At 48.9% G+C, this 25971-nt stretch overlaps 1 protein-coding gene across 1 annotated transcript in view; it reads right to left on the bottom strand.

The window, feature by feature from the left end:
- Nucleotides 1-25971, bottom strand: part of SLC35F1 (solute carrier family 35 member F1) — a 423749-nt gene that overhangs the window by 60143 nt on the left and 337635 nt on the right. Inside the window, exon 3 of the mRNA XM_054984460.1 lies at nt 938-1065. Within this exon, the coding sequence (XP_054840435.1) occupies nt 938-1065 (128 nt within the window). The remainder of the gene's footprint in view (nt 1-937; nt 1066-25971) is intronic.

Below are 25971 nucleotides of genomic sequence, written 5' to 3'. Positions count from 1 at the left end.
CTGGAGCCTATTCTACCCACACCCACCAACCTTTCCCAGCATAATTAATGCAAAAGTAGCAAGTTCTGTGGTCAGCCAGTTCTAACGCAACTATGTGGGTAATGGACCACTTGAGACCACTATGTGGGTAATGGACCACTTCATTCACATGAAGCAACTTTCCATGCAGTTGGTTTGATTTCAGCCATTCCCAAGAATGCACACTAGCACATGTAAAATCCAATTAATCTCGAGGGAAGTCCTGTGGCGACTCAGTGCTTGCAAAAATCATGCCTCAGCTAGGTGCAACACATGGAAGAAACTGTTCCGGTTTCTCCTACCGTGTGCTGTGGAGAAATCTGGTTGCTGCAGCACTCAAAGCTCTTATAGAAGCATAGGTTGATATATTCTCCATCTACTTCCCCTAAAACAATCAGCATCAGTGGAAAATACTAGAAAGTGCTTTCTGTTGCTTCCTCACTTAGAACATTTTTGTGTTGTTTTTGTGATTCTTGGATCCTCCTCATTGCTCTATTATCCCTTGCTTATAGAAAGTCAGCCAAAATTGTCCATATGATTCCTCGCTATGTGGCTTCTCAAAGGCTGGCAGGTGCATAATCTCTAAAAGGAGCATTTTGGGGGAAGGGGAAATGATGACATTGCGTTGGGACGATGCTCTAGGATGCATCCAAAACTGTATGGTTAAACCATAAAGTTTCAGTGAATCTGAGAGCTGCAGGCTGATGTAATGATATCACTTCTGGCTTTGCACGGGAAGTGATGTCACACACTGGTATGAAGCCAAAGAGCCCCCCTGCCACTTTCTCCCTGTTAGCAGTAGGGATATGGTCCCCCTACTACAAAACCAGACATTTAGGTCAATGGGCAATAAAAGATCACAGCTTCCAAAGGTAAGATACTATAAACATTATGGGGAGGAGAGAGAAAAAACTCTTACCTGTACACTAGTAAGAGTCGTATATTGATAAGCTTTAACTACCAGGTAATTTGCTTCTATATCTATTATTCCAAGGATCATGTACTTCCACCATCGTCGTTTCAAGATTGCCAGTAAGTTTTCTTCTCCTGCATTGCCAGGGGTGGGGAAGAGATGAGAAGGAGAACAAAATGTAAAAGATTAGTTACATTAAAAATAATAATTCATTGTATTTTACAGGGATGTACCACTGAGGATAACTACCTCCAGGAGGAGTAACTAAACATTGACCAATAAACAGTACTGATACCAAGCTTGAAAAAGTGATTTTATCCTTACTTCACTCTACAGCCAGCTCCTCTCCACAGTTCCTAAACTCTCCAAACAGCCCTGCTCAACTCACCAAGGTTAGAATACATACTGGAAAGCAGAGAGATCAGAAAGGTGCTCAAGTGAATTAAATCAGGCTTAAGTTAGCTGGCAGTCTGGCATCTGCTCTCCCTCAGCAAATTCAGGGCACTAAAGAGCCAATGTTCCTGGATGAATGGGAACAGTGGCAACGTTCATGATGTCTTCCATCTTCCTCCATCCTGCCTCTGCATTTCCCTCCTCCACACATTGCATGTGTGGGTCCCTGCCCCCAGCGGGCACATATGGGTTGACATTGCCTACTGGGGACAGGAGTTATCCTGCCCCAGAAGGTATTGCTCACTGGCACTCCAGTGCCTAGTGGAAGAAAAAAATAGCCACCACTGATGGTGTGACATCCTCCTCAGGTTTCTCTTGAAGGGATGTAATGCCATTGCTGATGGCCGCTCCTGTATATCCACAATGTCATCTCTACTGCTATGTCACTTCTGGAGGAATCGCTGGAAATTCTATGGTAAAATCAGCGATTCCTAGAGCTACTCCATGTCACTTTCAAATTTTCCCCAGAAGCGTCATAATGGGTACAGATGATGACTGTTTATTTTAAGAGCTGCTGGAGGGACAACGCTAGTCCCCACTTATGTGATCTATCTACTCTGCAAGAGACAGCCAGCCCGAAGACCACAACCCTAGACAATGGCTAAATATTCAAAATACACACACATGGATTTCCAATACTCTTTTAAAGCTATATAGTTTTGTTCCATCAGTTCTTCTTGATCAACAATATAGATGGTACACTAGGGAATACAAAAGGCCTCTTGTGAAATTGGACTAAATGTACAAATGTACAGAATAAATAACAACACTGAATAAATAACAAAAGAATAAATAACACAGAATAAATAACAAAACTCTTCACTGTTTGCAGACTTTAGCGTTGAGTGGTTCCCTTAGCAGCAGCCAATTGACTCAAGTCAAACATACTGGATTTGAACACAATGAACCCAATCTGGGTTTGTGTGTGTGTGTGTGTGTGGGGGGGGGTAATTGGTAGCTCAGCTTCCAAGAATCAATTTTAGGCAGAGCATTATTCAATGTCCTTGCAGAGAAATCCTGTCAATCACACAGTCCTCATTTTCTACTTGGTGAAGACTGTCAGTGCAACAAGTGCCACTGATTAAATTTAGAACTTTTCAAAGGTTAAATGATCTTAGTGCTAGGTCAAAGTTTAGACTGATTTAAAAGAAAACAAATACACAGTCATGGAACAGTGAAGTCCATCCCTGTTTTTCTAATTTATCTTTCATCATGGTTGCAACATGAACAATTTGATACTACTGCAAATGAACATTCATAAGGTGCAAAGATGACAGTCTAATTGTAACAAATGCCATGCTAGCTGCAGGAACACTTTCCTGGGAGTAAACCCCACTGGAACAAAATGGGACTTCTGAGTAGACCTGCTTAGGAGTGTTCCCTTAATCATTTAGGACATATGAACTGAACCTAACCCTTTCAACAGCGCTTTAAGGCAGGCCAATATTATTGTGTCAGGCTGCGGAGCGCCCCCTGGCGGTTGAGGCAACGGGTCTGGGGGGGCTGGTCCCCGCGGGTCCGTCCTGGGGCCTCGGTGGGGCGAAGGGGGGGTACTCAGGGCGTCGGAGGCTCCTTCCCGGGCGGCCTCAGACTCGCGGGCGGCCCTTGTCTGCACCAGTGGCACCGGCCAGCACGCGGCTCCACCCGGGCCAGCTGCGCCTTTACTGCTCAGGGCAGTCTGGCCTCCTTCACCAGCGTCAAGTGCACCTCTCTCTCACTCTGTGCAATCACCACTCTCCTTCCTTCCTCCTCGACCTGCCTCCGGAGCCTCCTTAAATCCCTTTTTCCTCTCCCCGCCTCAGCTCCACCCCCGCTCCCAGGACCCTCCTCCCAGCGTCATGCCCACCACCTGGGCCATCTGTGGCCACGCCCAGTTCACCCACCTCCCCTTGCCCCATTGGTGGGGAGTCTGCAGGGTTGCCTCGCCCCCTTCTGGCTCCCCCAGCCTATTGCCTCCTTCCCTCACTGGGGGTGGCCACCTCCGCCTCCCCCTGCGTAGCTCGGGCCGCTTGGTGGGCTCCTGGTTGGCTCTCCCGTCCTGGGTGGGCCAGCCCTTTCCCCCGCCCCGCAGCCTTTGGCCGCTGCCCGTGCAAGTGTCGTGCGCCTGCGCCGGCGTCTGGCAGCCCCAGGCAGCCCCGACCAGCCTCCGGCGGCCCCCTCCTGCCCCCGGCCTCCCTTGCCGCCATCCCGCGGCTGCCCTGCTCCCCAGCGCTCCCAGCGGCAACGCGGTGGCGGTGGGTGTGCCCTCGTGGGCGCCGCGGCTCCCGGCCATCACCGCCTCCCGTGGGCTGCCGCGGCTCCGGGCGGCTGCTGTGGCTCCCAGGGCGCCCGGGTCTCTTGCCACCACTGTGGCCGTCGGGGCGCCCATGCTCTCTGCCGCCGCCGCGGCCTCTCGAGCGCCCTAGCTCTTCGCTGCCGCCGCGGCCTTTCGAGCGCCCGGGCTCTTCGCCGCCGCCGTGGCCTCTCGAGCGCCCGGGCTCTTCGCCGCCACTGCGGCCTTTGGGGCACCCGGGCTTTTCGCCACCGCGGCCTCCAGCTGTCCCCCGGCCCCTGACTCGAGGTGAGTGGAGCCGGAGTCTCCCTTCGGGGGGAGGGGGGACGGCCAAAGTCCGAGGGCGCCTCGCCCATCCTCGGACACCCCCCCCTTGGCGTCACGTTGGGTGGTACCTCGCTGGTGAACATCCGGGACAGGAAGTCGGCGTTGGCGTTCAACTTCCCTGGGCGGTGCCGGATCGAAAAGCTGAAGGGGAGAAGAGACAGGTACCACCTCAGCACCCAGGTGTTGTGGTCTTTCAGACGGGACATCCAGACTAGGGGGCGTGGTCCGTCACGAGGGTAAAGGGGTTGTTGGCGAGGTAGTACTGCAGCGTTCCGACAGCCCACTTGACGGCGAGGGCCTCCTTCTCTATGACGGCATACTTTTGCTCGGCCGGTTGAAGTTTCCGGCTGACGAATAAGATTGGGTGCTCTTGTCCGTCGTAGTCCTGCTACAGGACCGCCCCGAGGCCACTATCGGAGGCATCTGTCTGGAGGAGGAAGGGCCGATTGAAGTCGGGGTTGCGCAACACGGGTGACCCTGCCAGAGCCGTCTTGAGGTCATGAAAGGCTTGTAGCCGCTGAGATGACCACTGGACTTGGTTGGGCTGGTCCTTCCGCAGGCAGTCCGTCAGGGGGCTGGCCTTGCTAGCATACTGGGGGATAAACTTGCTGTAGTAGCCCACCAGCCCTAGAAACCCCCTCAGCAGCTTTTTGGTCTTCGGCAGGGGGCACGCCTCCAGGGTGGACACCTTGTCCGGGAGGGGCTTCAACTGTCCCCGCCCCACGAGGAAGCCGAGGTATTTCAGTTCCTGGAATCCGAGTCAGCTTTTGGTGGGGTTGGCTCTTAGTCCTGCACCACGGAGGGCCTGCAGCACTTGTCGGAGGTGACGCAGGTGGGACTGCCAGTCGGGGCTGTAGATGAGGATGTCATCTATGTATGCTGTGGCGAACCCCTGGCACTGGGCGAGGGCCCGGTCAACCAGCCGCTGGAAAGTGGCGGCCGCCCCATGCAGCCCAAAGGGCATAACTAGAAACTCGAACAGGCCCTGGGGCGTGGCGAAGGCGGTTTTCTCGCGGTCCCCGGGGGCCATAGGGACTTGCCAGTACCCCTTGGTGAGATCTAAGGCTGAGAGGTAGCGGGCGGCCCCCAGCTGGTCGATCAGCACGTCCGCCCGCGGCATGGGGTACGCGTCGAACTTGCCCACCTTTTTCACCTCTCTGTAGTCGACGCAGAACCGCACAGAACCGTCTGGCTTCGGGACCAGGACAATGGGGCTGCGCCATTCGCTGTGCGAGGGCTGTATCACGCCCAATCGTAGCATCTCCTCTACTTCCCGGGCCACCGCCTCCCACTGTTTCCGAGGCAGGGGTCGCCACGTGGCCCGGGCGACCTGGCTGGGGTTTGTGGGGATGGCGTGTTCGGCCAGCCGGGTACACCCTGGTCGAGTGGAGAAGCAGCCCGGCAAACTCTTCAGGAGGTCTTGCAGCTGCCGCCGTTGTATGGGCCCCAGGGCGCCATCCAAGCGCGGCATGGTCTCCTCCGGCCGCCGGTCTGTCCAGGGGAGCTCCCCGGCTGGGGGGTCGGTGGGGTCGTCCGCCAGCTGGCAAGCCCCTTGGGGCCGCTCCTGCCACCCCTTGAGGTCATTGACGTGTAGGCGTTTGGTCCGACGCAGGGAGGGGCCGCACTGGACCTCATAGGAGTGGGTCCCCAGCACCCGCTTGATAGGGTAGGGGCCTTGCCATGGGTCGCCCTGCCGGGCGGGTCCAAAGACCCTACGGTTGACTAGGACGCGGTCCCCTTCCCAAAAGGTCCTGACCCGGGTTCCCTGGTCATAACGGGCCTTCTGGGCGGCCCGGGCCTTCTCTAGGTTTTGCCTCGCCAGCTCCCTTGCCGTTTCCAGGCGCTCCTGGAGGTCCCGCACGTACTCCGGGGTGGGTCTCTCCTGCGGGGCCGTCTGAGATGCCGGGTGGCCCTCCATCACCTCCAGGATCCCCCGTGGGTTGCACCCGTAGACCAGCTCGAAGGGGGTGAAGCCTGTCGAGGCCTGGGGGGACTCCCGGACAGCGAAGAGCAGGGGGTCCACGAAGAGGTCCCACTGGCTGGGGCGGTCGTGGGCCAGGCGCCGCAGCATCTGCTTGAGTGTCTGGTTGAACCGCTCCACCAAGCCGTCCGTTTAGGGGTGGTATATCGACGTAAAGATTTGTCATACCCCCATGGTCCGGCATAGGTGACGCGTGAGGGCGGCCATGAACGGGGTGCCACAGTCCGTGACCAACTCCTTCGGGATGCCCACCTGGGTGAAGAATCGGACCAGGGCGCGTGTCACCCCGGGCGCCTGCATGGTCCGCAAGGGTATGGCTTCTGGGAACCGGGTGGCGTAATCCACCAGGACGAGCAGGAACCGGCAACCCCGTGCGGTTCTTGGCAGGGGTCCCACGAAATCCATGGCCACTTGCTCGAAGGGGTTCCGGATCACTGGCAGTGGGGCCAGCGGGGCCCGAGGGGCGGGCGGCTGGACGTCCGCTGGCAGACTTCACAGGTTCGGCAGTGGGTCTTCACGTCGTGGGCCACTGAGGGCCAGAAGAACCGGGCTAGCACCCAGGCAAGGGTGTTGGCGGGGCCCTGGTGTCCGGCCCAGCTGTGGTCATGAGCGTGGGTCAGAACCTCCTGGCGGTAGCCTTGGGGAACCAGGAGCTGTCGGACCTCGCCACCCCGGGCCATCGTGATGCGGTACCACACGCCCCCTTCCTGAACTACCCGAGGTACCCTCCCTGCCCGCCGGACGTCCCTCATGATTCCCTCACTCACCGCCACCGCGTCCCGGAGGCCCCCAAGCGTGGGGTCGTCTGCTTGGCGGGCAGCGAAGCTGGGGTCCACGGACCAGTCCGGGGGCTCCGGCCCCTGGCTGGGGTGGGAGCTTGGGGAGCCTGAGGTGCCCTCGTCTGCCGATGCGCCTGCCGGCAGTGCCTCCTCCGGGCCCCTCGCCGCTTGCAGGTGCTGATGGAAGCTGGGAGCGTCGCACCCGAGGAGGACCGGATACGGCAGGGCCAGGACACGGGCCAACTCCACCTCCCAGGTCTGGCCTCGGCACGTCAAGGGTACCCATACCACGGGATAGGTCTCCGAGTGGCCGTGGAAGCATGCTACCGATGTCAAGCGGACGACGGGCAGGTTCTGGGGCAGTAGCCGAGTACGAATCATGGACAATGAACTGCCACTGTCCAAGAAAGCCGACAGGCGCCGGCCGGCCACCTCGACCAATATCAGTAGCGGGGGGGGCGCGGGAGCCGGGCTGTCACCGGGTACGCTTCCTCCCAGCCGGCGTCGCACTCCATCAGGGGGCAATCACGGATGAAGTGGCCCCTCTGGCCGCACTTGAAGCAAGGCCCTCGGTCTTCGGGGTCCCGCGGGCCTTTCGGAGTTGCCGCTGGACCGGGCCCCGGCGAGGGTCGGCCCCAGGCCCCCTCCCGGCCGGTGGTCATTACTGGAGGCCGGACGGGCCCCTGGTGGGGGCCGGGCGTCTCCCGAGCTCCCGAGCGGGCGCGCGCTGGGCGCGGAGTCTCCATGGGGCCGTGTGGGGGCCCTCCCCCTCGTGCTCCCGGTGGGGGGTCCCTGGGGCCCTCCCGGGGGTCCGCGGCCGCGACGATGTTCTCGAGGAGGACTGTAGCTTCCCTCAGACTCCTGGGACGGCTACAGGCCACCCATTGGCGGGCCTTGGGGGGGGAGGATGTTGAGCAGCTGTTCCAAGACCACCTGGTCTACGATCTTCTTTTCCCCCTCCGTGGTGGGCCGCAACCACCGGTACGCAGCATCTCCCAGCAAGTTGACCAGGGCCCTGGGGCGTTCGAGCTTCTTGTAGGTGATGGTCCGGAACTTCTGGCGGTAGGAGTCCGGCGTCACCTCATATCGATCGAGGATGGCCGCCTTCAGCCGTTGGTAGTCGGCGCCCTCCTCCTTGGGCAGCGCCTTCAGGGCTGCCTGGGCCTCCCCGGTCAGGTACGGCCCGAGGATGAATGCCCATTGGTCCCGCGGCCACTGGGTGGCCTCCGCCGTACGCTCGAACGTCTCTAGGTATGCATCAATCTCGTCGGCCTCCCCCAGCTTGGTCAGCTGAAACGGGGCCGTTCGCAGGTGTCTTAGGGCGGGTGGACCTGGGTTGGATCCAAAGGCCTGGGCCAAACCTCGGAGCAACGTGGCTTGCGATTCTTGCTGCTGCGCCATCATGCTCCGCCATCCACTGTCCAAGTTGGCCCAGGTCCACCGGTTGTGGGGCCGGGGGCTGGCCCTGGCCACCCGCCAGTCCGGTGGCCGCCGGGTCCATTGCCGCTTCTGGGTCCGGCGTGAGGTCTGGTTCGGGGGTCGGGAGGCGGAGGGTTGCTGGGCGGAGGTACCCACGGAGTCTTGGCCACCCTGGCGGGGCCGGCAGGTGGGGCCTGGGCCTTCTTATGGCAGGATCCGTGCCTGCATTCTCCACCACTGTGTCAGGCCGCGGAGCGCCCCCTGGCGGTTGAGGCAACGGGTCTGGGGGGGCTGGTCCCCGCGGGTCCGTCCTGGGGCCTCGGTGGGGCGAAGGGGGTGTACTCAGGGCGTCGGAGGCTCCTTCCCAGGTGGCCTCAGACTTGCGGGCGGCCCTTGTCTGCACAGGTGGCACCGGCCAGCACGCGGCTCCACCCGGGCCAGCTGCGCCTTTACTGCTCAGGGCAGTCTGGCCTCCTTCACCAGCGTCAAGTGCACCTCTCTCTCACTCTGTGCAATCACCACTCTCCTTCCTTCCTCCTCGACCTGCCTCCGGAGCCTCCTTAAATCCCTTTTTCCTCTCCCCGCCTCAGCTCCACCCCCGCTCCCAGGACCCTCCTCCCAGCGTCATGCCCACCACCTGGGCCATCGGCGGCCACGCCCAGTTCACCCACCTCCCCTTGCCCCATTGGTGGGGAGTCTGCAGGGTTGCCTCGCCCCCCTCTGGCTCCCCCAGCCTATTGCCTCCTTCCCTCACTGGGGGTGGCCGCCTCCGCCTCCCCCTGCGTAGCTCGGGCTGCTTGGTGGGCTCCTGGTTGGCTCTCCCGTCCTGGGTGGGCCAGCCCTTTCCCCCGCCCCGCAGCCTTTGGCTGCTGTCTGTGCGGGCGTCGTGCGCCTGCGCTGGCGTCTGGCAGCCCCAGGCAGCCCCGCCCAGCCTCCGGCGGCCCCCTCCTGTCCCCGGCCTCCCTTGCCGCCGTCCCATGGCTGCCCCGCTCCCCGGCACTCCCGGCGGCAACGCGGCAGCGGTGGGTGTGCCACCCGGCCATCGCTGCCTCCCGCGGGCCGCCCCGGCTCCGGGCGGCTGCCGTAGCTCCCAGGGCACCCCGGTCCCTTACCGCCGCCGTGGCCGTCGGGGCGCCCATGCTCTCTGCCGCCGCCGCGGCCTCTCGAGCGCCCGGGCTGTTCGCCGCCGCCGCGGCCTCTCGAGCGCCCGGGCTCTTCGTCGCCGCCGCGGCCTTTGGGGCACCCGGGCTCTTCGCCACCGCGGCCTCCAGCTGTCCCCCGGCCCCTGACTCGAGGTGAGTGGGGCCGGAGTCTCCTTCGGGGGGAGGGGGGACGGCCAAAGTCCGAGGGCGCCTCGCCCGTCCTCGGACATATTATTATTCTGCAGATGGGGGATGATGTTAAGAGAAAGGTAGGTAGGATGATGTTAAGAGAAAGTATCTGCAGCTACCCACGGATTGTGATAGATTTGAAAATTGAACTGCAGACTTCCTGATGACCCCCCCCCCCAGTCTGCAGCTACTATACTATATAATGTTTCTTGACAAAGGAAGGGGAAAATGCTATTGTTTATTCCAAATTTATATTAACCACACAACAAGGGTTTTATAATCCTCAGAACATGTGTATTTACATATTTATTTAATTCATTTCTACCCCACTTTTCTCCCCTACAGGAGAAACAAAGACAGTAATTATGTCTATTACCACATCATACAATCACAGCATACGTGATACCTGATGTTCACCACCATGGAAACCTTATCTGGGAGGAAAGATAGCACATAAATGTTTAATGCAGAAAGTCAAAAGTACATCACTAGGGTTGTTAATTCTGTCAATCTCTCTGTAATTATTACCATTGAGAAATATCATTGGTAATAATACTGAAGAGAAAATGTGATATTTTTTTGGTCGGGTAGACAACCAAAGTAGTTACATATATGGGGTCAGTGTCTTCTCTGGAGAGAGTGAGGGCCAAACTAGACATTATGTCTTATTTGCACCCCCCATGGGGACTTGTAGCTGAAACTTTCCCAAGCAAGCTCAATCCTGATGACCTGCAATAGGTCTGATTCAGATTGGGACCAGGACATGGGGGAGGGGCTTCAGTCTTCCTTTTGTGCTGTTTCCCCAAAGCCAGGCAGCACAGGGGGCATATTTTGCCCTACCAGGGGGCTGCACATGGAAGTATTCAGCACACACAACACTCTCATGGGACAAATAACACTCACTGGGCCATTTTAACTCAGGAAAACGGCATAGAGGAGTAAGGCTGAAGCCCTGTCAGGATGTCTCCTGGCATACTCTGCAAGGTCCTGTGTACTGCTTGTACTCTGCAAGGCCTGTGTACTGTTTGATTCTGTTTGACTTTGATGTTAGAACTTGAAGCTATTCTCTGCCTGAAATGTGAGAGCCTGCTGTTATCTGCGGTTTCTCTTTTGCCTGGGAAGCTGGGCCTTGGAGTTTCTAACACATCATCTCTGCTTTGACCTGCTGCTCATCTAGTGAACTTAGCTAACTGTTTTCTGAGGGGGGTGGGGACTCTGGGGATTAGGCTTTGCTTAGAATCCTATTTATGTTAGGTGCTTGTAGTGAAACACCATTCCTGGCATGGAATGTAGTAGTAGTAGTAGTAGTAGTAGTAGTCGTAGTCGTAGTCGGGTTACCATTCCCCCGTTGGGGGTGGGGAATCCCCTGCTCCCACCCTTTTGCCCCTCACACCCACTTACTTGGGTGGCAGGGGGCACGCTCCCCCAAGGTGAGCCCTCTGAGGTGTGCCACGCACCTCAAGCCATGCTGCACCATGCGCCCCATGACATGCTGTGCTGTGCACCCCGAGCCAAGCCAACCCGCGCACTGTGGCTTAGCTCAGGGCATGCGGCATAGCCACAAGCCTCACCACGCACCCCGAGCTGCACCATGCCACACCACATACCCCGCAGCCACACCGAGCCACGCAGCCCCAAGCTGAGCTGAGCCACATGCCCTGAGCTGAGCCACATGCTCCTGCACCCACAGCAGGTCCGTTTTGGGGAGGATCATGCCCCGCAGGGCCCGATCCAGCCCTTGGTGAGTGCAGGAGCGCTCCCAGCTAGCCATTGACCCTCCTTTGGCCTTTGTACACGATGATGTCACTTCCGGAAGTGATGTCACTGTGAAAGCTGGGAAAACCTGAGCAGCAAGGTACATGCCAGGCTCCCATCCTCCCTCTGGGGGAGTAAAGGGACCTGGCAACCCCCCAGTTTGGGATCCAGGGGACCTGGCAACCCTAAGTAGTAGTAGTAATAATAACAACAACAACAACATTAGATTTATATACTGCCCTTCAGGACAACTTAATGCCCACTCAGAGCAGTTTACAAAGTATGTTATTATTATCCCCATGACAACAATCACCCTGTGAGGTGGGTGGGGCTGAGAGACCTGTAAGAAAGCTGTGACTGACCCAAGGTCACCCAGCTGGCTTCAAGTGGAGGAGTGGGAAATCAAATCCAGTTCTCCAGATTAGTGTCCTGTGGTCTTAACCACTACACCAAACTGCCTCTCAATAAATCAAACTGGCTTATCAATAAACTTGCTTTAACTCATGCAGTTTCTGGACTCATGCAGTGAAGTCATTGAGAGTTTCTTGGCAGAACCTTACAAGCCCCTCCCCCCAACATCACAGTCTCAATTCAAATAGGGTTCCTGCAGCATGTTAGAACGGAGTTCTTATGGGGAAACTGCAGCTGCTGTGTGAATGCAAGTTCCTGTGGGGCCAGGAGTTGATGCCTTTCTTTCACTTGATCTACAGATTCTTTACTGGCAACCACAGAAAAGAATGAAAGATAAGATAGAGGTGTAAGAGACGGAGAGAAAAAGGAAGAAGGTGCTGGGGTGGGGGGGCAGGGGGCTTTCAGCAAGTTGAAAAAAGGAGAAAATATATTCACAGTGAAATCCTAAGCAGGGCTTAGACTGGAGTAACTCTGCTTAGTATTTCACTGTTAGTCTTCCAAATTACCTGCTGTCTCTGAGAACTGTGTTCAGTATACTGCAATTTCTGGAAGTCTTACTGAGCAGACTGAGCTTACTTCTTTGTAAATGTATATAAAATCAGACTACTATATAAGACAAGAACTTTTGTATGCATCATGAACAAGTTTTTTTAACCTTTCATCATACTGCAAAAAGTATGAAAGTAAAAACTGAAAAAAGGGTTCTTGCTTTTTCTTTCCCCAAGGCCCCACCCATCCCCCATTCTTCATCCACAGGACTTTAGGCATATACTAGGCAACAGCCTGAAGAGATTTCTTCATCTTGTTGATTTTTAGATACGTGCCTGGATTTCAAAAGTGGCTGATTCCACTGGCTGGGTGTCCAATTAATTACCTGAGATTAGAGATGGGCAAGAACCAAAATACAAACCAAAATTAGCATGAACCAGACTGGTTCGTGGTTCGTGAACCAGTGGTTCGTCAGATCCCATTTCTGACGAACTGCCACGAACTTTAGGCTGGTTCGTTTGATTTGTCACTGTAGACAGCCTGGTGCCAATCAATCAGTTTCCTAGGCTACAGGGGATGGACTTCCTGCAGACCTTCTGCTGGCCCGGAAGTGGTGATTTTCTAACCTGAATGTGACGCTTTCACAAACCAAATGAACCAGTTCACGAACCGGGGGGGAGCAGGTTCCTGAAAGTTCGTGGTTCGTGAAATTTGACGAACCACAAACCACATGGTTCATTTTTCCCCCGGTTCGTGCCCATCTCTACCTGAGATTACCACCTGAAAATCTCAATCATTTGGGACCATTAGAGGGCATGCTAATTTTATAGATCAAATCACACAAGGCCAGTTCACACTATTGAGAAATGTTATAGATCCAGAGGAGTTAGCCGTGTTAGTCTGTAGTAGCAAAATCAAAAAGAGTCCAGTAGCACCTTTAAGACTAACCAGTTTTATTTTATTGTAGCATAAGCTTTCGAGAATCAAGTTCTCTTCATCAGATGCTTGATCCGAACTGGTCAAATACAGAAGAGGAGGGGAGGGGAAAGAACGGGACATATATCACAAGGGGACAGAATGCAATTAGTGTGAAGGCAATCAAACCATTCCTTTGCTTGTAAATGTAAACATCTCCTTTTGGCGTGGAGTCAGTTTGCCGCAGTGAAGGTATACAATTCCTATGTAGTATAAGCCCTCGATAACCACAGCTCTCCCTGCCAGCTGCATCTGACAAAGAGAACTGTGGTCCCCGAAAGCCCACACGTACTCAGGCTGAGATAATTGACAAACAAAGCCCACACCAGGCGTCTCTGGGCTCCCCCAGACCACGCCTCTGTAAAGGAAATCTGTTACCTGTGATAATGTGATAACCATTCATAGTCTCTATCCAGTCCCAGCTTGACAGAGTCAAATTTGCATATGAATTCCAATTCAGCAGCCTCCCGTTGGATTTTGTTTTTGAAGGGTTTCTGTTGAACCACAGCGACTTTTAAGTCTTTGGTGGAATGTCCTGGTAGATTGAAGTGTTCTCCCACTGGTTTTTGGACGTTTCCATTTCTAATGTCAGATTTGTGTCCATTTATTCTTTTGCGTAGAGGTTGGCTGGTTTGTCCAATGTACAGAGCAGAAGGACATTGTTGGCACATGAGGGCATATATCAGATTGGAGAATGAGCAGCTGTAAGAGCCAGAGACAGTGTAGTTGATGCCATTGGGTCCTGTAATTGTATTCCCTGGGTAGATATAGGGGCAGAGCTGGCATCTGGGTCTGTTGCAGGGCCTGGTACCTGTGCTGGTGACCCTGCTGGGCGATTCATGATTGTAAGTGAGAAGTCGTTTAAGATTGGGGGGCTGTCTGTAGGCAAGGAAAGGTCTTCCACCCAGGACTTCTGAGAGAGAGGTATCATTTTCCAGGATGGGTTGAGGCTCCATGATGATACGTTGGATGGGTTTGAGCTGGGAGCTATAGGTGACAACCAGTGGTGTTTTGTTGTTAGTTCCTTTAGGTATGTCCTGGAGCAGACTGTTTCTGGGTACTAGTCTGGCCCTGTTGATTTGTTTCTTCACTTCATTTGGTGGGTACTGTAGTCTCAAAAATGCTTGTAGTAAATCTCTTAAGTGTGAGTCTCGGTCGAGAGCATCGGAGCAGATACGGTTGTAACGTAAGGCTTGGCTGTAGACAATAGACCGAGTGGTATGTTTAGGGTGGAAGCTGGAGGCATGTAGATATGAGTATCGGTCTGTTGGTTTCCGGTATAAGGTGGTATTTATTCGTCCATTATGTGGTTGTACAGTGGTGTCCAGAAAGTGTACCTGTTGTGTAGAGTGGTCCAGGCTTAGGTTGATAGTAGGGTGAAAGTTATTGAAGTCCTGATGAAATCTCTCAAGGGCTTCCTTCCCATGGGTCCAAATGATGAAGATGTCATCCAGGAATCTTAAGTATAGTAGTGGTTCCAGTGGATGGGAGCTGAGGAAGCGTTGCTCCAAGTCCGCCATGAATATGTTAGCATATTGTGGTGCCATGCGTGTGCCCATGGCTGTGCCATTAACCTGTAGATATAAGTTGTCACCAAATTCGAAGTAATTGTGAGTGAGTACGAAGTGACAAAGTTCAGTGGCGAGGTGTGCTGTGGTTTTGTCCATGATAATATTCCGTATGGCTTGCAGTCCATCTGCATGTGGGATATTGGTGTACAGGGCCTCCACATCCATGGTTGCTAGGATGGTGTCATCTGGTATGTTGTCAACGGACTGTATTTTCCTGAGGAAGTCAGTGGTGTCCCGTAAGTAGCTGTGTGTGCTGGTGGCATAGGGCCTGAGGATAGAGTCCATGTATCCCGAGACTCCTACTGTGATGGTGCATTTTCCTGAAACAATTGGGCGTCCTGAGTTACCTGGTTTGTGGATTTTGGGTAGTAGGTAGAATCTTCCTGGTCGTGGTTCCTGGGGTGTGTCCATATGGATGCATTCTTGTATGTCCATGGGGAGTGTTTTTAATATTTTATTGAGTTCCCTTTTGTATTGCTCCGTGGGGTCAGCAGGTAGTATTTTATAGAATGTTGTGTTGGAGAGTTGTCTTTCTGCTTCTTGTATATAATTTTGTTTGTCCATGATGACAACTGCTCCGCCTTTGTCAGCTTCCTTGATTACGATGCCAGAATTATTTTGGAGGCTGTTTATGGCCTCTCTTTATCCACGGCTGAGATTCTGCTTTAGGTGTTGTTGTTTGTCAATTATCTCAGCCTGAGCACGTCTACGGAAGCATTCAATGTAAAAGTCCAATGAGGAGTTAATGCCTTCAGGGGGTGTCCATGTGGAATTCTTTTTCCTGGAGTTTTGTAACGATGGTTGCGTATTGCTGGGTTGGGGGGGTGGGGGCTGCTGAGGCTGCTGTGATGGTGTCTGTTCAGTGCTTTGTTCATCGTTTTATTCAGCAGAGTAGTTGAAGAATTCTTTCAGTCTTAGGCGTCTAAAATAGGCCTCCAGGTCTCCACAAAGTTGTATGGTGGGTCTGGCTGGGCAAAAAGATAGTCCATGTGAGAGGACTGATTGGAGGATGAGCAGCTGTAAGAGCCAGAGAGAGTGTAGTTGATGCCATTGGGTCCTGTAATTGTATTCCCTGGGTAGATATAGGGGCAGAGCTGGCATCTGGGTCTGTTGCAGGGCCTGGTACCTGTGCTGGTGACCCTGCTGGCCGATTCATGATTGTAAGTGAGAAGTCGTTTAAGATTGGGGGGCTGTCTGTAGGCAAGGAAAGGTCTTCCACCCAGGACTTCTGAGAGAGAGGTATCATTTTCCAGGATGGGTTGTAGCTCCCTGATGATACCCTAAACAGTCGTTTAAGATTGGGGGGCTGTCTGTAGGCAAGGAAAGGTCTTCCACCCAGGACTTCTGAGAGAGAGGTATCATTTTCCAGGATGGGTTGTAGCTCCCTGATGATACGTTGGATGAGTTTGAGCTGGGAGCTATAGGTGACAACCAGTGGTGTTCTGTTGTTAGTTCCTTTAGGTATGTCCTGGAGCAGACTGTTTCCGGGTACTAGTCTGGCCCTGTTGATTTGTTTCTTCACTTCATTTGGTGGGTACTGTAGTCTCAAAAATGCTTGTTGTAAATCTCTTAAGTGTGAGTCTCGGTCGAGAGCATCGGAGCAGATACGGTTGTAACGTAAGGCTTGGCTGTAGACAGACCCAGATGCCAGCTCTGCCCCTATATCTACCCAGGGAATACAATTACAGGACCCAATGGCATCAACTACACTGTCTCTGGCTCTTACAGCTGCTCATCCTCCAATCTGATATATGCCCTCATGTGCCAACAATGTCCTTCTGCTCTGTACATTGGACAAACCAGCCAACCTCTATGCAAAAGAATAAATGGACACAAATCTGACATTAGAAATGGAAACGTCCAAAAACCAGTGGGAGAACACTTCAATCTACCAGGACATTCCACCAAAGACTTAAAAGTTGCTGTGGTTCAACAGAAACCCTTCAAAAACAAAATCCAACAGGAGGCTGCTGAATTGGAATTCATATGCAAATTTGACTCTGTCAAGCTGGGACTGAATAGAGACTATGAATGGTTATCACATTATCACAGGTAACAGATTTCCTTTACAGAGGCATGGTCTGGGGGAGCCCAGAGACGCCTGGTGTGGGCTTTGTTTGTCAATTATCTCAGCCTGAGTACGTGTGGGCTTTCGGGGACCACAGTTCTCTTTGTCAGATGCAGCTGGCAGGGAGAGCTGTGGCTATCGAGGGCTTATACTACATAGGAATTGTATACCTTCACTGCGGCAAACTGACTCCACACCAAAAGGAGATGTTTACATTTACAAGCAAAGGAATGTTTTGATTGCCTTCACACTAATTGCATTCTGTCCCCTTGTGATATATGTCCCGTTCTTTCCCCTCCCCTCCTCTTCTGTATTTGACCAGTTCGGATCAGGCATCTGATGAAGAGAACTTGATTCTCGAAAGCTTATGCTACAATAAAATAAAATTGGTTAGTCTTAAAGGTGCTACTGGACTCTTTTTGATTTTGAGAAATGTTAGGAGTCCATCACTGAAGCCCACATCTAGAGAGATCCATGAGGGTATTACATTATTATCTTTGATAGGAAACTTGGGGAAATATGGTGCAAACACTAAATGCAACTGACTACATTTCCTTGTCTGAATAACCCTGAAGTAATCTTTCACATACTGATTTGCCTGAATCAAATGTTTGATTCAAGTGCCATTTGTTCATTATCTAATATGACCTTTCCCCTCATTAGCTAATACAGTTGGACACAATTTCAATTAGCATGGTAACAGCTGCATCCTAGTTGTTTAGTCCTCTGCTAGTTAAACTGAGATAGATCATTAAAAAGTTTAAAAACAGATATTGTTTACTTCCACAAACAAATAAAGAAACAGCTTGAGCTCCATCAGTGATTACCTTAAGTACTTTGCCCAGATAGCATTCAATGGGTAATTTAATAATCAGTATTGGAATAAACTAGTCTGTTTTGTTATATCATCAGATGGTTTCATTAACCTTTATGCTCTGAGTGATCATAAATGCACTCTTTCATTACAGTGTGATGAATTTAAAACACACAATATGCTCCAGTGTTGTATGTTGTTTTGAGAAAAAAGAGAAGTAACTTGTTCTTGGGTTTGCTTATTTGATTAAAATTAAGGCATGCAATTTTGAAGCAGCACTTATAGATTTAAAAGTGAGGGGCCTAATCTACAGGAAAATCTCTTCCTAGTCACTTAAAATGGATCTCCAAGAATCATGATGTAATTAGCAATTAGCAATAATCACTGAAATATGCTGAAAAATGGGCAAGCATGCTTTAAAGGATCAAAGGGCTTATAAAATGGTGGAAATTGTTTTCCTCCTTGTAGCATCTGAAGAAATGAGCTCAGACTCATGGAAGTTCATGCTGGAATAAATGTTGTTAGTCTTTTAGGTGCTATTGGACTTCTCTTTTATTATGCTACAATAGACTAAGATGACTACTCCTCTTGAATTATCAAATGCCTGAAACCTTTAGAAGGGAAAAAAACCCTTCCTGAGGATAAATTAATCAGAGTGACTCCAATTGGAACCTTAACCATGGTTTTGAATCTGTCAAGGCTGATGATGGGCTAAATGAAAGCTAATAGTGCATGCTGGCAGAAATTAGCACATGGCACTGCATTGCAACCATGACATTTTGAGTGGTTCTGATAGAGTAGCCAAGCTAATCCATTGTAATGCTGTAAAAGCTATGTAATGCTATAACAAAGAAATAATCTTTATAATGTTCTTGCTTTACAATTGGTAATAAGAAAACTACATTTTCTAAATCAGATTGTGTACAGTACCATCACCAATTACTATGCCATCATGGAAATCAGTCCAACAAAGGAAGGGGCCATGGCTCAGTGGCAGAGCATCTCCTTGCATGCAGAAGGTCCAGGTGCAATCCCTGGCATCTCTAGTTAAAAGGACCAGACAGCAGGTGATGTGAAAGACCTCTAACTGAGACCCCAGGGTGCCACTGCCAGCCTCAGTAAACAGTACAGACCTTGATGGCCAATGGACTGATTCAATATACGGCAGCTTCTTTTATTACTGAATATTTGATAAAATGCTGAACCACAATGATTAACAGATTACTATTTCAGCTCTACAAGACTGTTAAGACCCTGGTGCAAAAATGCAAAACAGCCATTAAAATATATTATTTGAAGTTACTAGTAATGACAGACTTGAAAGGCTGGAGATATGATTCTCCTGGGAAACAGGAAATGCAAAGACACCCACATTACTAGGAAGTGCCAGAAAAATAGAAGGAAGTGAAAAAAGGACCTTTTCTGGTGCTCTAGGGTCGGTCCTACTGCCTGGCAATGGTACAAGTGAGTTTGGTTTCCCCATCATGTGCCAAGAAACTGACAAAGTATGGGATGAGGTGTAGAATACATTTGTTGCATACATCAGAGACACAGTTTGAGATGACCATACAAGATGCAGAAATGAGCTGGGGAACCTGCTGCTGTCACCTCTGTCCCTCAAGGAGCAACTGTATTAGGGACTGATCTTTGACCTGGTTAAATGCTTAGGATTGGGACAGTTGGGCTAGTGGCCTGCAAGTGGGGAGATGAAATGATGGAGAGTCCCCAGTGTGGAAGAAAAGCAGGATATAATACTTAATAAAAACATTTAAATAAATAAGAGTGAGGAAAAAACTGAAAACAGTTAAGACACTTAGCAAAGTTCAGAATTAGCATGGTATATACTACAGCTTTCCATGGAAAATATCTAGAACATATTCAGGGACTACACAATCTCAAAACTCACAGTTTACTGGCAGCTACAGTAAAGTTCAGCTTAGTGTACACAGATACACTGAATGAATAGGTGTCCTTGTTCTCATCTCAAAAGCACTTAACACAGAGCAATGGATGATTACTATAAAGTGTAAGCATCTTAGAGCAGGCTGCTCTACACAGAAGACTTTAGTCTGATACTCAGGTAGCTTGTACAGATCACTGTTGTCAATCACAGCTCCTTGTCTGCAGTGTTTGGCAGACTTAGGCTAATTATACTGTTTGGAATACAGAAAAACTAGGCACTTGAAAACATGCACCATCAGCTCCAGGAACAGCTCTTTAGAAACTGAGTATGTGAAAATCAGAGCATCAACAGACAAAATCCTATTCTTGAAAAAATATATGGATGGCCAGTGTAAATCACTATCGGGTTTCCCCATAAAATATTGATCTTTGTGAAGAGACAGCTGAAGATCCTTTCATCATGGAAAAAGCTTTAAGAAAAGACTGAATTCCCCTGACAGCTTTGCGTTGGCAGAATTTTTATCACCAGCCACATTTTCCAAGAATAAATCATTCTGTTCCAATGGTGTTCAATCAAACTAAGCTGAGGCAAGTTCATATTAAAAATGAATCAACTGTCATAACTTCTGCCTGCCTTAACTGCAAGTATGGAACCAAAACCACGATGGAAAATAAATCTGCTATGCATTTATCTGACATTTACATTTCTTCTCTTTTGTCTGTTACTTCTTTTAATGATGTGATGACACCCCATCTCAGGAGCTCAAAACTAGAGACTTAAATTTTATACTCTACAAACTTCTTTCTAATATATACATTTATTTTTTTATAACTGAGGCTTTTGGGGATTGCTTGGTTTCCTAATCTTCAATGAGGGCAATGTCTGGATTCAGGGTGCCACCCGGCATTTACATATCTATTATGAGGGGATTATAGGCTTGAAAGAACCACACAGTGAGCTTCATGAAAACAACTAGAAACAGATTTTATTATTTTTATTTTATTTACATTATTTATAGTTCACTTTTTTCACTGAGACTCAAGGCAGATTACATAGAGTAGGTCAATGGGACATCCAATAAAGAATGCAGTACAGTTTGGATAGCGTAAAATTGGAAAAGAAGCAGAAATTTGATACAGACCTAAAAAAAACCAAGGTTGAAACAAGGCACAAGCAACTAATCATGTATTCAGAAATTACCAAATAGGAGCATACTTACAGCAACAAACAGTACACAGTAGTATAGTCTACAATCCCTATTCCTTTACCAAAGCATCTTTCTGAATCATTTCTTAACAGTACAGCCCTCCTCCCTCCGTAAAAAAAGCCTTCCTGAGTAATTCAGTTTTGCAGTTTTCAGAAAGCCAGGAGAGTGGAAGCCTTCCTAACCTCATAAGGCAGGTCATTCCCTCAGGTGGGGGACACAACAGAGAGTGTGTATGAGCAGTTGTTGATTTTGCTCATGTGCAGGGTGGTACCTGAGAAGGCCCTGCTCAGATGAGCTAAACTGCTGTGATGGAGCACAGGGAGAGAGGCGGTCATATAGATATAAGGGACCAAGGCCATGAAAGGCTTTGTATATGATAAGCCAATACCCTGAATGGGGCAGTCAACAGAGTGACTGCAGAATGGGAGTGGTATACATGCTCTGCCTCGTTCCTGATAAAAAAACAGGCTGTGGTGTTCTGCACCAGCTGTAGTCTCTGAGTTGACTTCAAGGGGAGACCTATGTAGCGTGCATCATGGTAGTCTAGTCTTGATGATACTGTGGTATCAAGCCAGGTGGCCAGATCAGCTGTGTCAAGGTGGGAAGCCATTTCCAAGTTATACTGAATTGGAAGAAAGCATTTTTTTGCAGCTGTATTAACCTACTTTTCTAGCTTGGTTGTTTATTTGTTTTCCTTTTCTCCAGCCCTCTTAGTTTTACAGTAAAAAAGGTTACTAGATAGCTTGGGCCTGCAAAAGCATAATAGTTACAAAAGAAGTTTCTTGCTTGACTGATTCCGACTTATAACATGGAATAGAAAGGCTTTTAACTTTTAATACCTAAAGTCCCTAATAGACTATTCAACAGACCTCCCAACTCCTCTCCCAGTTAAACCCAACCCTCAACGCTGTTGGTTATTCAGCAGTTAAAATTCCAAACTCCTCCTCCACTTCAACATTCCAATCCATTGTCTGAAAGTGATTAGCTGAGGCTTCTAGGGGGCAGGATGTGAAACTATCTGTTACAACCTGCCCTTCCAAAATATTACTATACAAATGGGGGGCCTGGAAGGACTTGAGGGAGGCATACCATTCCCCCCCATGTCCTCTTTCCCTTCCCTTCCCCCATATCTTCTCCCTTTCCTGCTTCCTTCTCTCCTTCCCATCCACTTTTATCCTTATTGGACAAAAAAAAAAGTTGTCTTTTTTGTTTTCATACACATCGTGAACAGACTGATTGGTTATGTTTGACTTACTGGAAAATATTGCTCTCACATCAAGGGCATAAAACCCAAAGATTCATGGTGGAGGGGCCAGTATTTCTTGGGCAATGAAATTACTACACTTGATAGTTTTGTAACATTCGATGCTGTCCTTTAGATTACACTGGATTGATTCCCCTCATCTATGTAGGGTTTTTTTTACTATAATTTCTCAGGAAAAATATGAACTATACTATTAAAAAACCAGTCTAATTAACAGAAGCTTAAAATTTATTCCATAAAAAAAAGATTTAAAAACACACTTTTTTATTCTAATGAAAATGAAGCCAACGAATATCTAGGTAGTTTGTGATAAACCAGCATTGTTAAGGCTCTCTTTGAGCCTCGAACAGTGGTACTTCTATTTAAGAGAGGTATACAGAAATATATCACACATGGTAACATCATTCCACATAGCACTGCAAGAAAAGCCAGTCTTTGTGGTAAGACAGTTACAGTGCAATCCTAAAAAGAGTTACTCCAGCCTAAGCCCATGGAGTAACTCTGTTTAGGATTGTGCTGTTAGTATTGGACTACTACTTGGAAACAAACAAACAAACAAACAAACAAACAAACAAACAAACAAACAAACAAACAAACAAACAAAAGGCCCATGTTCAGATACCCACACTTTCATGAAGATTGCTGGCTGACCTACCTCACAGGGTTATTGTGAGGATAAAACTGAGAGGAAAACCACGTATGCCACCCTGGGCATCACGGAGAAAGGGTAGAATAAAAATGTACTAGATAAATTGATTGAAGCAGCTTGTCTGTATAAAGATTATAGACTGTTTGCTCAAACCTGAGATTAGAAAATCAAAGATTAATTACAGAAAAGAAATTTAAACAGGCCTTAACTATACATATCATATGAATTATATATACATGAGACACAATCCTCTCAGAAGTCCTTTCTGCAAACACTGTTGAAATTCCCATGCTTTTCAGTGTATCTTGTGCATGAAAACATTCCAGTGAACTGGGCATATAGTAGGGTTGCCAACCCCAGTTTGGGAAATTCCTGTAAATCTGGGGATGGTGCTTAGGGAGGGTGCAGTTTGGAAATGGGAGGGAGCTCCATGGAGATATGATGCCACAGAGTCCATCCTTCATATCTGCCATTTCTTCCAGGGGAACTGAATTCAGTAATCTGGAGATCAGTTGTAAGTATGGAAGAACTCCAGCCCCCATTTGGGAGTTCATCAGTCTTTATTAATACGGTCATAGATCAGCACAGGTCTTGGGGAAATTTCCAGCCACCACAATGAATAAAAGAAGCTTAAATTTGATTCTCATATATAGTAATTCAGGAAAATACAAATTAATAGAATAATAAATAAATTTTTAAAATTCTACAAAGTGTATGGATAAAACTTAGGCCACTAGCTTCAGACGAATTTTACAGGCTGCCACACAAAACTTCACAGTATGCACCGAAACCAATGAATTTTCATCTATAAGTAACAGTCTAACATACACCAAGTCTAATCAACCAGGATACCTACTAAACAAAGGGTGGATAAACTTAAGAGAGAACCTGTCAGTCCCTGGCAGTTAGGGTCCCCAAATTCTCCACAGTTAACACACAGGTGTTCCAGTTGAAGTAACTTTACTAGAGAGAGATCCATTCAGCACAAGGTGCATAGACAGTGGAAAATTGGCAGAAGTGACGTAGGTAGGGCTAGCAGTGTTAGTTATAGGGCATATTCCTACCTTAATTTGGACCGTTAACCTGGGGGGGGAGTGTTCAGAGTGAGACATTATTTAGAGCAAGCAGTGAGAAAGATGGACTTATCTTTGGTTCTCAGGAAGAGCACACTATGAGCCAGCTTCGGCTGGCTGTCAAGGACACTAGCGCAGCGGAACGAGAAAGAGAAAGTAAACATTGCAAGATAACAGGCACAGAGCAATAAAGAACTTCCCACACTCACAGAAGCCATAGGCCAAACCCACATACATTCATGGCAGATATGCAGGAGGCATATATGACAGAACCTCTTGATAAAAGGTACAACAACGTAAAAAACGTCCCATACTTTCAATCTCCCCTGTACCACAAAGACATAACCTATCTGTTTTGGGAAACTTTTTGTATTGCCTGTCCAAAACCATAGAAGATAGTGCTCCACATCTGGCAGGGGGAAAAAACTTCCTATAACTAGGGCTCTCCAATTGAAAAAGATAAGCAGCCAGAGAAACTACATATCTAGAATTTTCTGAACACAAAAAGGTCGGTAACCTCTCTAGATCTGCCTGCTACTCAATATCCATCACCCTTTGCTTTAAAACTTGTTTCATCTGCTCATACCCCATTTCCAAGACAGAATAAGGGGAGAAACCCAAATTCGTCAGCTTGATACTAACTGCCTTTAGCCACAAAGACTGTCTTGAAGAATCAAAGAGGTTAAGCCTTGAGGGTTGATATTTAACTTTAACGAAAGGTTAATGTAGGCAAGGCACACCCTAGCCTCCACTTTTATCATAACTGTTTCTATATGCAAGTTTGCATTTGAGACACAGCAGGGCAATTCCAGGGTTGCTCTCAGAAATTTCAATTATACCCACTACAGAGATGCAAGGCAAGTAGATGGTCCGATCATAGTCCCATATAAGAGTTGAGCTAAACTGGAATGTTTTGAGAGCAGCTGGAACATTGGCTGCCCTTAGTGTGTAAAAATTTGATTATATTATAGGCAGATTGTTGTCCAGCATTAACTGCGTAGCCACAATGGGCTTTCCTCGAGTCAGAGGCATGCAATATAACCCCTGAATACTTAATGCTGGCCACCTGCTCTTATGGCAGTTTACCTCCATACCTGGATCATAGGTCTCCTACCAAATGCCATAATTTCAGTTTTTTTGTAATTTAGTACTAAATAATTAATAATATTAGTAATAAAATGGTCCTTACTAGAGTATTGTGCAAATGCCCTTAGTGATCTTTTTTTACTTTATTAATAGAATTAAAAGCCCAGTAAAAAGGGTAAAGAAATAAAGAAATAAATAAAGAAAAGCACATACAAAAAAAGAAAAGACAGAAATTAGAAATAACAGAAAACAATAATACATGTTTTATTTTCCATTTTTCTCTACAACACCTATCATATTTTAACAAACATCATACTTTAAATTTTAATCTCTCCAGAATGTCCTTTTCCAATACTGCCCCCTTCTATTTATTTTTCCCCATATTTGTCTTCTTAAAAATCAAAACCACAAATCATCAAATCATTTTTCCTGGTTTCCTGCAGAAAGTCAATAAGAGGTTTCCAGTTAGCCATAAAAATAGACAATGTTTTATCTCTGATCAAAGCAGTAAGTTTAGCCATCTCCGCTAACTCCATCATTTTCATAATCCAGACCTCGATTGATGGTAATTCTGTACTTTTCCATTTTGGGGCAAATAAAAGCCTAGCTGCCATAGTCATATATAAAAATAAAAAACCATGCTGATTTTCCAACTGTTGGTCCATTAATCCCAACAAAAAGTTTTCTGGTTTAAACCAGAAGCCATTAGTGATCTTTTGAGTCCTACAGGAGTCCTTGATAAAACCACAGTTCATCTGCATACAATAACAGAGATCCTACGATTCACTAGCTTAGGAGAGTGGAGGTCTATATCATCTAAACATCTAACCACATTATTGATATAAAAAAGCGATGGAGCCATAATACAACCTCCATTTTGTAGGCTCTGGTATATTTTAGGAATGAGTTTGAGTCTGATTAAGAAGTGAATGAAGAGAGTTTATTCAGGAACTACAACTTTGACAGAAAGCAGAGAAATAGAATAGATAATAACTACCTTACTAAATTGGGAGGAAGGGGCTTCTGGGAAGAAGCGGGAAGTAGTCTAAGAGCACCAATCTAACATGCAAGAAGGACAGAAGAGAGGAGGAAAGAAGGATCCCATCCTGCTATCCATTTGTCAGACCTGCTGCCCCTGCAGGCCTTCTGTGTCTTCTGCCTTCTCTGTACACTGGACGTATTTCCAACATGTTTGAGGTTTTAATTGAGTTCG

The sequence above is a fragment of the Eublepharis macularius genome, chromosome 1, assembly GCF_028583425.1.
Source record: "Eublepharis macularius isolate TG4126 chromosome 1, MPM_Emac_v1.0, whole genome shotgun sequence".
Classification (NCBI taxonomy): Eukaryota; Metazoa; Chordata; class Lepidosauria; order Squamata; family Eublepharidae; genus Eublepharis; species Eublepharis macularius.
Note: the sequence above shows the minus strand (reverse complement) of the source record. Positions and strands in the feature narration are given on the sequence as shown.